The 13,507-nt window shown below is 47.3% G+C and overlaps 1 protein-coding gene across 3 annotated transcripts in view; it reads left to right on the top strand.

Moving 5' to 3' along the window:
• The window catches only part of LRRK2 (leucine rich repeat kinase 2), a 474,491-nt gene that overhangs the window by 115,463 nt on the left and 345,521 nt on the right, over positions 1–13,507 (top strand). For all 3 annotated transcript variants that reach the window (XM_077468371.1, XM_077468370.1, XM_077468372.1), the window contains one exon: positions 8,559–8,688. In XM_077468371.1, the coding sequence (XP_077324497.1) occupies positions 8,559–8,688 (130 nt within the window). The remainder of the gene's footprint in view (positions 1–8,558; positions 8,689–13,507) is intronic.

Raw genomic sequence — 13,507 nt, 5'->3', positions numbered from 1 at the left:
TTGCGATATAAACGTAAAAAGACCGCAAATTTTGAAAAAAAATGATATTTTCTACTTTTTGTTATTAGAAAAATCCAATAAACTCAATTTTAGTCATACATTTAGGCCAAAATGTATTCAGCCACATGTCTTTGGTAAAAAAAAAGTCAATAATTGTATATTTATTGGTTTGCGCAAAAGTTGTCACATCTACAAACTAAGGTACGTTTTCTGGAATTTACGCAGCTTTTAGTTTACGACTGCCTATCTCATTTCTTGAGGTGCTAAAATGACAGGGCAGTACAAAACCCCCCCAAATGACCCCATTTTGGAAAGTAGACCCCCTAAGGAAATTGATAAGAGGCATGTTGAGCCCATTGAATATTTTATTTTTTTGCCTCAAGCGATTGAATAATGACAAAAAAAAAAATTTTTTTTTTTTTTTTACACAAAGTTGTCACTAAATGATATATTGCTCACACATGCTATGGGCGTATGTGAAATGACACCCCAAAATAAATTCTGCTGCTTCTCCTGAGTACGGGGATACCACATATGTGGGACTTTTTGGGAGCCTAGCCGCGTACAGGGCCCCGAAAACCAAGCACCGCCTTCAGGCTTTCTAAGGGCGTAAATTTTTGATTTCACGCCTCACTACCTATTACAGTTTTGAAGGCCATAAAATGCCAAGATGGCACAAAACCCCCACAAATGACCCCATTTTAGAAAGTAGACACCCCAAGCTATTTGCTGAGAGGCATGTTGAGTCCATGGAATATTTTATATTTTGCCACAAGTTGCGGGAAAATTACAAACTTTTTTTTTTTTTTTTTTTTTTTTTCACAAAGTTGTCACTAAATGATATATTGCTCATGCATGCCATGGGCATATGTGAAATGACACCCCAAAATAAATTCTGCTGCTTCTCCTGAGTACGGGGATACCACATATGTGGGACTTTTTGGGAGCCTAGCCGCGTACGGGGCCCCGAAAACCAAGCACCGCCTTCAGGCTTTCTAAGGGCGTAATTTTTTGAGTTCACTTCTCACTACCTATTACAGTTTTGAAGGCCATAAAATGCCAAGATGGCACAAAACCCCCACAAATGACCCCATTTTAGAAAGTAGACACCCCAAGCTATTTGCTGAGAGGCATGTTGAGTCCATGGAATATTTTATATTTTGCCACAAGTTGCGGGAAAATTACAAACTTTTTTTTTTTTTCACAAAGTTGTCACTAAATGATATATTGCTCACGCATGCCATGGGCATATGTGAAATGACACCCCAAAATAAATTCTGCTGCTTCTCCTGAGTACGGGGATACCACATATGTGGGACTTTTTGGGAGCCTAGCCGCGTACGGGGCCCCAAAAACCAAGCACCGCCTTCAGGCTTTCTAAGGGCGTTACAGTTTTGAAGGCCATAAAATGCCAAGATGGCACAAACCCCCCCCCCCCAAATGACCCCATTTTAGAAAGTAGACACCCCTAAATTTAGGGGTACACTAGTGAGACTAGGTAATAAATGGCGGGTGCCCTGAAACTATAAAAAAATAACTAACCAACCAGCGTCACCTGTAACAGTTATATGGTGATCACTGGTGAAAGGGTTAACTAGGGGGCAATCAGGGGGCTTTATGCGGTAGTATATGGGGGTCCCTGGCGCTATAAAAAGCTGCGGCGAACCTAAATACCTACCTGCCTAACTAGCGTCACCTGTGACACTAATACAGCGATCAGAAAAACGATCGCTTATTAGGCTGGGTTCACACTGGAGCGATGCGGGAACGCCACGAATGCGCGGCGGGTTCCCGCATCGCATGCCTCCCGGCGGCAGTTCACACTGCCCTATGCGAACTGCTGGGAGTGTCAGTGAAATGTTAATGACACCCCCAGATCAGTTCGCATATCGCAGTGCGATCTGCAAACTTGGATCGCATGGTGTGAACACCCATGCGATCCGATTCTGCTGCGGACCAAAAAAAGGGTCCCGTGCGAGTTTGCGGCGGGTGCGGCGGGTGCGACACGAATTCAGCCATACTATCTGTATAGCTGAACTCGAATCGCACAGAGATCGGATGTGATTTGCACTGCAGTGCGGTGCGAATCACATCCGTTCTCATAAACCGCTGCAATGTGAACCCAGCCTTAGTGACACTGGCGACGGGGGGTGATCACGGGGTTAAACCTTTATTGGGGGGGTTAGGGGCGTACCTTAGAACTAAAGGGGGCTAACCCTAACTGCCCTAACAGTTATTAGTCACAAATGACACCTGCCGGGTGATCAGGGGGTTAAACCTTTATTAGGTAATAAATGGCGGGTGCCCTGAAACTATAAAAAAATAACTAACCAACCAGCGTCACCTGTAACAGTTATATGGTGATCACTGGTGAAAGGGTTAACTAGGGGGCAATCAGGGGGCTTTATGCGGTAGTATATGGGGGTCCCTAGCGCTATAAAAAGCTGCGGCGAACCTAAATACCTACCTGCCTAACTAGCGTCACCTGTGACACTAATACGGCGATCAGAAAAATGATCGCTTATTAGGCTGGGTTCACACTGGAGCGATGCGGAAACGCCGCGAATCCGCGGCGGGTTCCCGCATCGCATGCCTCCCGGCGGCAGTTCACACTGCCCTATGCGAACTGCTGGGAGTGTCAGTGAAATGTTACTGACACCCCCAGATCAGTTCGCATATCGCAGTGCGATCTGCAAACTCGGATCGCATGGTGTGAACACCCATGCGATCCGATTCTGCTGCGGGCCAAAAAAAGGGTCCCGTGCGAATTTGCGGCGGGTGCGGCGGGTGTGGCGGGTGTGGCGGGTGCGGCGGGTGCGGCGAATGGCTGAACTCGAATCGCACAGAGATCGGATGTGATTTGCACTGCAGTGCGGTGCGAATCACATTCGTTCTCATAAACCGCTGCAATGTGAACCCAGCCTTAGTGACACTGGCGACGGGGGGTGATCACGGGGTTAAACCTTTATTGGGGGGGTTAGGGGGGTACATTAGAACTAAAGGGGGCTAACCCTAACTGCCCTAACAGTTATTACAGTCACAAATGACACCAATGCAAAAAAAAAAAAAAAAAAAAAAAAAATGACATTGGTGTCACTGTGACTGGGGGGGCAGGGGTAATTGGGGGGGTGATCGGGGGGTAAAGGGGGGGTGTGAGTGTGCCTGGCATGTTCTACTGTGTGTGGGATGTGTTGGTGCAACTCACTGATCCGCTCTCCTCCGTGTCGGAACGAAAAATACCGACACGGAGGAGAGAATACATCACTTCCTCTCCTGTGTTTACATTACAGGAGAGGAAGTGATGTCACCGGGGATTTCCATTCGTCGGGAGCGATCGCGAGGGGGTGGCCATGAATGAATGGCCGTCCCCTCGTCCGGGATCGCTCCCGAACGAAAACCGACCGCCGCAGGCACCGGGCGGGGGCCCGATCGGGCCCCCGACCCGCGGGAGGCAAATCACGTACATGTACGTGCTTATGCCTGCCCGTGCCATTCTGCCGACGTACATCGGCGTGAGGCGGTCGGCAAGTGGTTAATACAGCTGGGGAGGCTGAGTGCAGTGTTATCCTGAAGGGGAATTGATCATTCTGGCATACATGGCAGCAGGGCTGGGGGTCCGTTGCCTGCAGTGGTATGTCCCATCCTTCCTTTGGGAAAGCGGAGGTCTCGGACGTTCGTTTTGGCGCTGCCTGGGGAAGGTATTTACTGGAGTGTCCGAGTCTCCCCCTCGTTAGTGCGGCCAGCATGGAGTGCAAGGCTGGGTCGGATGACGGGCGACGTCTTTTCTGACGAGAGAGGTCACGTCCGGTTCTCCCACGACTTCTGGTTCCGGTCGAGTGGCACTAAAACGAATGGCGCGAAAGCTGGCGTTTGCCCCATTCACGTTGTAGCGACAGCTAAGAGGAGCAGTTTGTGGCGAACCGACCATTTGGGCCGAAGGGATGTCCGAGACGGTTCCCGTTCGGTTCCGGTTGATGCCAGCACCAGCCATTCTAAGGTAAGTGGAACCCTGGGGTGGTTTTCCCTTACTATTTTCCCGCTTAGCTCCATGGTTGAACTCCCCTCCTTGGTGGGAGGGGAGGGGTTGCACGTCTGGGACCCTGGTGGTGGTCTGTCCTGCGAGGGTGCACTCCTGGTGTCGGTCTGGTGTTGATTTTTTTTTTTTTGCTGCCAGGGGCTGATACTGGTGGGGTTTTTTTGTCGTTACAGGACAAGTCCATTGAAAAATCTACGCTCTCACTCGGGTCCAAGAAGAAGTGCCCCTTATGTAGAAGTGTGTTGGGGGAATCCTGGGGGAAAGTGTTATGCAGGAATTGCATTGAGAGCTTAGGTAGAGATCATGCTGAGGAACAAAGTTCTGGTCTGGCGGCTTCTGTTAAAGAGCTCTCCAGCACTTTTCATTTTTTTAAGTCTTTGTTTTAGAATTTTCAGCCTATACAACCCCCAGCTAGTCCTCTGCCAGCACAACAAGATGTCACACCTGGCTACTTAGCAGGTCCCTCTGCTAATGAAGGGTTACCTGGGGGTAACAGAACGACACCAGAGAATGATCCTGACAGTGAATCCTCAGACTCTTCAGAGTCAGGTGGAGAGAAGGTGGATGGTGAGTCCTCCACATCCTCCCGTTACAAGCTCTCCTTGGAGGAAGTGGAAGAGCTCCTGGGAGCTATTCACACTACACTAGTTATCCAAGAGGAGAAAAAATCCTGGTCTTTCCATGACCAGATGTATGAGGTCTCGGAGAACCAAAGAAAAGGGGTTCTGGTAGTCACCATTAGGAAGGAATGGCAAGACCCAGAGAGGAAGCCTTTCTATTCTAGAGCTGAATCTGCTGTGTGGAACAAATCTCCTAGACTGAATGCAGCCTTTTCTCAGGTATCCAGAAAGAGAGATTTGGCCTTTGAAGATATGGGTATGCTAGCAGACCCTATTGACAAGAGGATGGATTCTCTCCTCAAGATATCTTGGGATTCTTCTTTAAGCAATCTTAAGCCTGCCATGGCTGTTAGTGGTGACACGTAACACGGAGCATTGGTTGACTCATATAAAAGCTCATATTAAGGCGGGGACCACAAAAACCATTCTTTTCTCCTTCCCAATGCTTTTAAAAGGAGTCGCATACAGCGTCAGCAGAGTCAGTCCGCATGTCTGCTAGATCCTCTGCCTTGGCTAATTCAGCCAGAAGGGGACCAGAGGACAGAGTCTCAGAAAAAAGTCTGGACCAACAAGGGCAGAGGGCATGGGGGAGTGATTTTTCACCCTCTTGAGCAGTCCCAAAAGTCCCAATGACAGGCTAACCCCGGTGGGAGGAAGACTGGGGGCTTTTCTCCCACAGTGGGAGTCGGTTACCTTCAATCCATTTATACTAGGCATTGTAAGGAGGGGGTACAGACTGCAGTTCTCAAGACCCCCCTCACACAGGTTGTTAATCACAGATCTACCAAGGTGTGCGGAGAAGGCGGCAGCCCTTCTGACTTCTCTGGAGGATTTGGAACAGCAGGATGTAGTGTCACAGGTCCCTCCTGGGGAGATAGGCAGAGGTTTCTATTCTCACGTTTTTGTGGTCTGAAAGCCTTCAGGGAAGTTCAGGCTTATCCTGAATCTGAAACCTCTGAATCTGTCAATCTGTTACAAAAGGTTCCGGATGGATTCCATTTTTTCTGTGAAAACACTGCTTCCTCCAAATTGCTTCATGGCGTCCACAGATCTAAGGGACGCCTATATGCACATTCCAATTGCCGAGGACAGCCAGAGATTCCTCGGGGTGGCGGTAAGGTCAGGGTCAGAAGTAGTACATCTTCACTTTGGAGCCCTTCCCTTTGGGCTATCCTCTTCCCCCCGGATATTCACCAAAGTTATGGTGGAGGCTCTGGCTTTTCTGTGACTCTCAGGGGAATCTCAGTGGTAGCATACCTGGACGACCTGCTCCTGTTTGCAGCTTCGCTGGAGCAGCTGGTTCAGGATTTGCAGATAGCAAGAAATATTTTGGAACAATTGGGATGGCTCTTAAATTTGGAGAAATCCAACTTGGTTCCATCTCAGAGTGACGTTCCTAGGTTACGTTCTAGACTCAACTCAGCAGCGAGTCTTTCTCTTAGAGGAGAACATTTGCAAAGTAGACAAAGCTTTGGCAGCTCTACAAAGCAATCAGCAAATCTCTATAAGAAAGGCCATGTCCGCTTTGGGACTGCTGACGTCGGCCCTTCCAGCGGTAAGGTGGGCAGTAGCACACTTCCGTCCCTTACAGCTGTTCATTCTGGAGGTTTGGGATCGTACACAGAGATCTCTGGACTCTACGGTTCTCATTCCAATAAAGGTAAAGAGGTCCTTGTGGTGGTGACGGAAAGTAGCAAATCTATCTCGTGGTCTAGAATGGGTACTTCCAGTGTCCCAAGGTCGTCACAACGGATGCAAGCGGCACGGGTTAGGGAGCACACCTGGGGAAAGGTCTGGCCCAAGGATCCTGGAGTTTCGAGGACACGGGGAAGTCCTCGAATTGGAGGATTTTCCAGCAGGAACTCCAGGGACATCATGTTCAGTTCCGTTCGGACGATTCTTCAGCAGTTGCTTACATCAATCGACAGGGGGGCACAAGAATCCGTTCCCTTTGTTCTCTAACGGAAGCAATATTCAGCTGGGCAGAGGTCACAGTGCGCTCTCTGTCAGCAGTACACTTGAAAGGAGAGCTAAATCAGAGAGCAGACTTCCTCAGCAGGAGGAAGTTGAGGGAGAGAGACTGGGTCCTGAATCTGGGAATCTACAAGATAATTGTCCAGAAGTGGGGGAGCCCGTGTGTGGATCTTTTTGTGTCAAGAGAAAACGCAAAAACTCCTTTATTCCTCTCTCTTGATCGGGGGGACGGAGCAATAGGAGTGGATGCTCTTTCTCAGTGATGGCCTTTTGCCAAGTGCTATGCCTTTCCCCCTCCTGTGCTGTTGCCGGCAGTTCTGAGGATACAACCCTAATCTTGATAGCTCCACACTGGCCCAGGAGACCTTGGTTTTCTGTTCTAAAGAAGCTGGCAGTGGAACCGCCTTGGATACCTCTGGTCAGGGAAGATCTACTCTTTCAAGACCCAATCTGCTGCCCTCAAGTGGAGAGGTGGAGTCTGGCAGCCTGGCTACTGACGAGGAGATACTGAAAAACAAGGGGTTCTCAGAAAGGTTGATAGCGACTCTTCTGAGTTCTAGAAAGGAAGAGACACGCAGGATTTATTTGAAAGTATGGAAAAAATTCAATTCTTGGTGTGCGGAGAGCTCCTTTAACGTTCGTAGTCCAGTAGCAGTGCTGGAATTCCTACGGAGGGGGGCAGATAAGGGACTGGCTCTCAGTACTCTTAAAGGACAGGTTTCTGCTTTGTGTTTTTCTTGAACAGCAACTGGCAGCGAATCCTTGGGTTTCCAGGTTCTTTAAAGGTTAAAGTAGACAGAGACCAGTCAGTTTCCATCCCTCTCCAGTTTGGGATCTATCTTTAGTATTGCAGGCTCTTACAGAGGATCCTTTTGAGCCTATCAGTTCTTGTACGGTAAACATTTTTTAACCCTCAAGACGTTTTTTTTGGTAGCAATCACTACCGCGAGAAGGGTTAGTGAGCTAGAAGCCCTCTCAAGGAGGGCGCCTTTCCTTCAGGTTTTTCCGGATCAGATCATTTTTAAAACCGATCCGGCCTTTTTGCCAAAGGTAGCTTCAAAATTCCATAGAAGTCTGGAAATTTGTTTGCCCACTTTTTGTTCGAAACCTGTGGGGAGGAACATGTCTTTTACAAGTTAGATGTCAGGAGGTGTGTGTTAAAATACCTGGGGATTACGGAGCAATTCAGGAAGTCTGATTCATTTTTTGTTTATTTTTCAGGGGCTAGGAAGGGGTCCAAAACCTCTAGAAATACTATAGCCAGGTGGATAAGGTTGGCAATCAGTCAGGCATGCATAGCAAAGGGGGTGGAGGTCCTGGTAGGTATTAGGGCCCATTCCACTAGGGCTATGGTAACGTCACAAGCAGAGTGGGCTGGTGCTACACCTGAGCAGATCTGCAGAGCAGCAACCTGGTCAAGTTTTAAGACTTTTGTTAAGCACTACAGACTGGACTTATTGTCTGCCCAGGACCAGGCCTTTGGGCATAAAGTCCTGCAAGCAGTAGTCCTACCTAGGGTAAGTGCTCGCTTATCCTCTCTAGTGTGCTATCCTGAAAGACAAAAGAGGGAAAATCAAAGTTACTTACTGGTAATGTTTTTCCAGGAGTCTTTCAGGACAGCACCGGTACCCACCCAAAATAAGATCTTACTATTAGGACATGAGAGTATCAGGCATGTATCATTTTTTATGATGTATCCTTATGTCTCCCTGGTCTGACCGGAGGTGCTCGTGCAAAAGCTGAAGGGCTGGAGGGAAGGAATGGTTTAAAGATCTGGTGGAGGTGGTGTGCTGTCCTGAAAGACTCCTGGAAAAAACTTTACCGGTAAGTAACTTTGATTTTGTCAAACAAGCACAACAGTAAACTAATGTGTTGGTGTATTCACAGCATGCATAAAATATTAAGGGAAATATTTATTTATTTTGCAGCATTTATTAGAATAACTTTATTGGAGAAGGGTGTTCATATAAATGTGCTTGAAATTATGAAAAAACATCTTGATTCACCAGAAGCAACTGAGAGTGCCTGCAGAGTATTACTTCATCTCTTCAGCGAAAGGTATTATGAATGAACAAATTGGAAACCGGATCATCTGCAATCCAGATCTCTCTTTATGCTTGGCTGTAGTATACAACTACCCATGGGTTTCAAATAATGCACTTGTAGCTATGCTCTATGTATTCTTGTGCATCTGTGGGTGGGTCGCTGCATTTTAAAACTAGGCAATATGTATGGTAAATTGTTTGCCTCCTGATAGTGCTCAGAGCACAATTTATTTTCTCCTTTCCTCATTGAAGGCCACATTTGTGGTCTATTTATTAAAGTGGATGTAAACCCAATTCATGAAATTTGACCTCATATATTTGTAGTGTTTACTTGTCTCTCTCCAAAGCCCTAAGTTGCGTGTCTTTCTGCTACTTCAAGTCTCTGTTATCAGCATGATAACTTCAGACGAGCTTTCCGACACGGGAGATAAAAGCAGCTGAAAATTTGTGTCGGGGACATTGCTATAGATTAGCGGACAGCTTGTCTATTCACAACACAGCTCTGCAAGTTTATTTCTTCCTCTGCCTGTGGAGGGGGGGGGGGGTCTTTCCTTCAATCAGCTGTCACACAGTGCATGCCCAGACTCTCTTCCCACTCCTGAAAGAGGAAGTAAAAATTCTAACATGATGTTCACTTTCTAAAAGAAAGCTAAAGACAGCAGATATACATGTAAAGCTTATATAGGGAGATTTGTTTAATCTCTGTGTACCATCTGAGGCTGTTTACTTCACTGAGTATGGGAGAGGGTTTACATCCACTTTAAATTAGAATTCCAGTTTTACTTTTACTTTAGTTTGTTTGGGCCAGCCTAGATTACATTGATTCCTACCATTACAAAATGGTCTGGTTGTCTGGGATGCTGTAATACACTGTAGTAGCTTGTGCTATATACAGTTAGCTGTGCGGTCTTCCTGCCTGGCTTTGAGATGGTTCCTTTCTGCAACTGGATGCAAGACCTGCCTCTTCCACAGTCAGAAAATGTCTTTTACTCATTGATAAAAAATACAAGGCTGTTCCTGAAAATCTGAAATGCCAAATGACAATATCTTTTTACTGATACAAAAACACAAGGCTATTCCTGAATAGCTGAAATGCCATATGACAGACTTTCTCTCCATGCAGGCGCAAAAGAGAAATATCTCATAGCTGTGCTGCAAAATGGCTTAGCTTACTTTTATGTAGCACAAGATTCTACAGTGAATTGCAAGCATCCAGTGGCCAGACTATTCTGGAATGGTAAAAATGTATTTGACCCAAGCTGACCCAAACAAACTATCTAAAGTGAAAGTAAACCTGGAGTTCGGGTTTATGGTTTTCACTCAACGCTATCCCAGGATTCAGACATTTTTATCGGGTCGGATTCAGTTGGAAAAAATGTATGAATCCTGAGCGAAAACGGTGTGAAAAAAAATGTGTAACTAGATCCCTTCGTGTACAGCACAATCATTTTTACAAGTGTGAGCAGATGCTGTAAATGAAGAATGCTTTCAGAAATAGAAGTGTTAATAGTTTATTTTTAATAATAAAGTGAAAAGTAAATGAATAGAAGAGAATTATAAATCAAATAAATATTTAGTATGACCGTCCTTTGACCTCCAAAAACCACATCAGTTGCTCAATTCTTCTAGGTACACTTTACACGCAGTTTAACCACAGGTCTTCTGTGGATGCAGGCCACTTCAAGTCACTTCATGTAATCCCACACAGACTCAAAGTTGAGATCTGGGTTCTATGGGGGACAAACCATCACTTCCAGTACACTGCGTTCTTCTTTACACAGAAGATAGTTCTTAATGACATTGGCTGCATGTTTGGGGTCATTATCCTGCTGCAGAATGTATTTGGGGCCAATCGCATGCCTTCCTGAAGGTTTGGCAGTCTGACAGGTTACACACCCCTTCTGTTCCCATATCTTTGTAAACCTTCCCCTACTGACAAGATTTGACAATTTTTATTCATTATGTCCTTTAGGGTTCTTCCTCGACTCCTTGGATAACCAGGGGATATTTCAGAGACTTAAGTCCATAGACCTCCAATAACTGAATTCTGTCATCAATTACTTCACAGTTAGTGCTTTCCATACTCCCTAAAGCTGGTGTCTGCACCCTTTTGGTATTTTTTTCCCTGACATGTTATTCTCCTAGTACAGAGGTCTTTGGACAACCTCTTGTTTTCTGATTTATCGGGTGAAAAAACTTTCCCTATGTTCATTGAAGGGCACAGCAGAGATCTTGATCCCTGACCATTGGTTATGGTGCCACCTTCAAGAGTTATGGTGTTGGAAGGAGCTTCTTTATTCAACTATTTTCTTATTTATATAATTTGTAGGCTCAATGCGAGCCACATTTTGTAGCAATAAAGTATTTTCTAAATATACCAAATAGTCTTTTATTTTTTTTTTTATTTTTTTTTTTTTACATGCCTCTAAAGCTCCGTACATGCAATCAGACTTCTGACTGTTGGATGTGAGCTTGGCAGTAAGTCTGACCGTGTGTATGCTCCATCAGACAATTGTTGTCTGACTTTCCACCAACATATTCCGTCACATTGGTGGCAAGCAGTGGGACACTTCTTGCAGTCTAGAACATCCAAACCTCCACCTGGATCCAAGGTTTGGATAGCAGGAGAGGTACAGATACCAGCCGCCATGGAAAAGGAATTCAGAAGGAGGTTGCGAGAGATGCAGCTACAGCACAGAGGACCAGTATCAGAGCAGGTCCTGCTGAGATGGTTTGATTCTATTCCCTGTGGACTCTGGAAGGAATTGCTAGCCTGTGAGCAGCGCCACCAGAGAAAGTTCTCCCCTCCAACCAGGAAAAGTACTGGTTGCAGTATGGATTTTGGGTGCTGTTTTTTGGAGAAAAACCGCACAAGGAGCAGACAGCTGAATTAAGCAGGCTGATCTGGGCAGAGTTGAAGCTGGATGAGAGTTACAGAGCCCTCCAGTGGCATGTATCCCAAGCATATCCCTGGATAGCTGATGACAGCCCAACAGAAGGCTTAAGTTATGGCAGCCTGGGACTGTTGTATGTGAAGCTGACAGGGGACTCTAACTGTGGGAGTGATTTGGAGTGGCGGTTGGATGAAATCATGGATTACAGAAAAGAGATACTGAACGTCTCGGAAGTGCACTGGGCACTGGAAGATTTGGAGTTTCTGGCCGATCAGGAATGGGAGCTGGAGATCGCCTACAGACGGCTGCTAGACTCTGCTCAGTGCCAGGGCTGGACTCCCTTGGCCTGGGACTATAAGGAAATACCAGTGGACAACTCTGAAATCTTGGCTGAAGAGTCGGCAATGTGGCAGAGTAACAGTGTGCTTTGCCAACCTGCCCTCCTGTTTCTGCATGGGATGATCTTGGATGGACGAATGTGCCTGTCCAGCAGCATGCCAGAGAACCGGCAGTGGAAAATCTGGAGATTGCCATCCCCAAAGCTGAAGTGCTAACAGGGCAAAGCTCTGCTAACCTCTGCTCAGCACCGATAGCATCTTCTGGGTTTTACGGACAGGAGATGGTGAAACTCTATCCCAGACACCAGTTGCAGAGACAGGGGATTTGATAGACTTTTCTGCTGAAGAAGAAGAACCGGATGAGCCTCCAGCAGAAGAGCTGATATTAGGGCCAAACTTTACTGTGCTCTGCCAAGCACCAACAGCACTATCTCTGGAATTACAAGGAACTTCACCAGCTAAAGCGCTGGTCACCGGGCAGAGGGTCCAAGGCCTCTGCCCCACGTCTGTGGCAGTTCCAGAGGTTCAGGGTGACAAGGTGGTGGTCACTTCCCAGCAGCAGATCAGGATACAGGGGGAGAAGGGAAAGGAGGTGTTCGTCGTCCCTCCCCAACAGTTGGCCAGGGTGGAGGAAGCAGGCTTTCCTCTCCAGCAAAGATCCGTGCACATGGAAGACAGTGATGGAGAAATGTCATCCCAGCAGCCAGATGAGGGAACGGAAAAGGAATCAGCCGGCTCAGCTTCCCCATGGCAGTTACACCGTTTGGGAGTGGAGGAAGCCAGCTTTTTGCCACAACAGTTAACTGGAGCGGTGGATGTGGAGTCCCCAGCAGAAGTGCTGGCAACAGGTCAGAGTGCTACCAACCTCTGCCCAGCACCCGGAACTGTGGAGTTACAAGAGACTCCTCCAGCTGAAGTACTGGCCACCGGACAGAGGGTCCAAGACCTCTGCCCCACACCTGCAGTAATTCTAGGGGCTCGTGGTGAGAAGATGGTCACTCCCCAACTGTTAGAGTGGATGATGTGGGGACCTCAGCTGAGGTGTCAACAGGGCAGAATGCTACTGGCCCCTACACACAACTGCAGCTTGAGCTGATATCGGGGTATGGAACTTTGGTCTCCACTGACACAATGCCAGAAAATGGTGTGGCACTGAGACAGGAGGATGTCAGCCTTGCTTAACAAGAATTGGGGGATTTTCACCTACCAAAGTGGATGGGACTTCAGTCCCCACTTGTATACCCCAGGGATGCTGGGCGATCGGCCCAGATGCCCAACAGCATTATGGAGTGAGCCCAGTCACCCTGTCTTCTCTCCAGCATCTGAAAGGACTCCAGGGAGAAGGGCCAGTCCAGGCCTCTCCACAGTGGTGGGCGTGTTCTCCGAGAGAGGCAGAGGTTGGCTGGGTGAGGAATACTCTGTTTAGGACAATTTATTTGGGGTACTGTGTGGATACCAGCATTAGAGGACTGGGACCCCTAACTAATTTCGGAGTCAACCCGTCTGGGGTCTCCTCCTGTGTTAGTCTCCTGCCGAAAGGGGAGATGTGTGACAGACCTAGCCGGGACACAGGCTTTTTCAGAGTACTGAATGTGAGCCT

This window comes from Lithobates pipiens, unplaced genomic scaffold (genome assembly GCF_037356315.1).
Source record: "Lithobates pipiens isolate NorthernLeopardFrog02 unplaced genomic scaffold, aLitPip1_a1.2 Scaffold_8, whole genome shotgun sequence".
Taxonomy (NCBI): Eukaryota; Metazoa; Chordata; class Amphibia; order Anura; family Ranidae; genus Lithobates; species Lithobates pipiens.
This window is presented reverse-complemented; position numbering and strand designations above follow the sequence as displayed.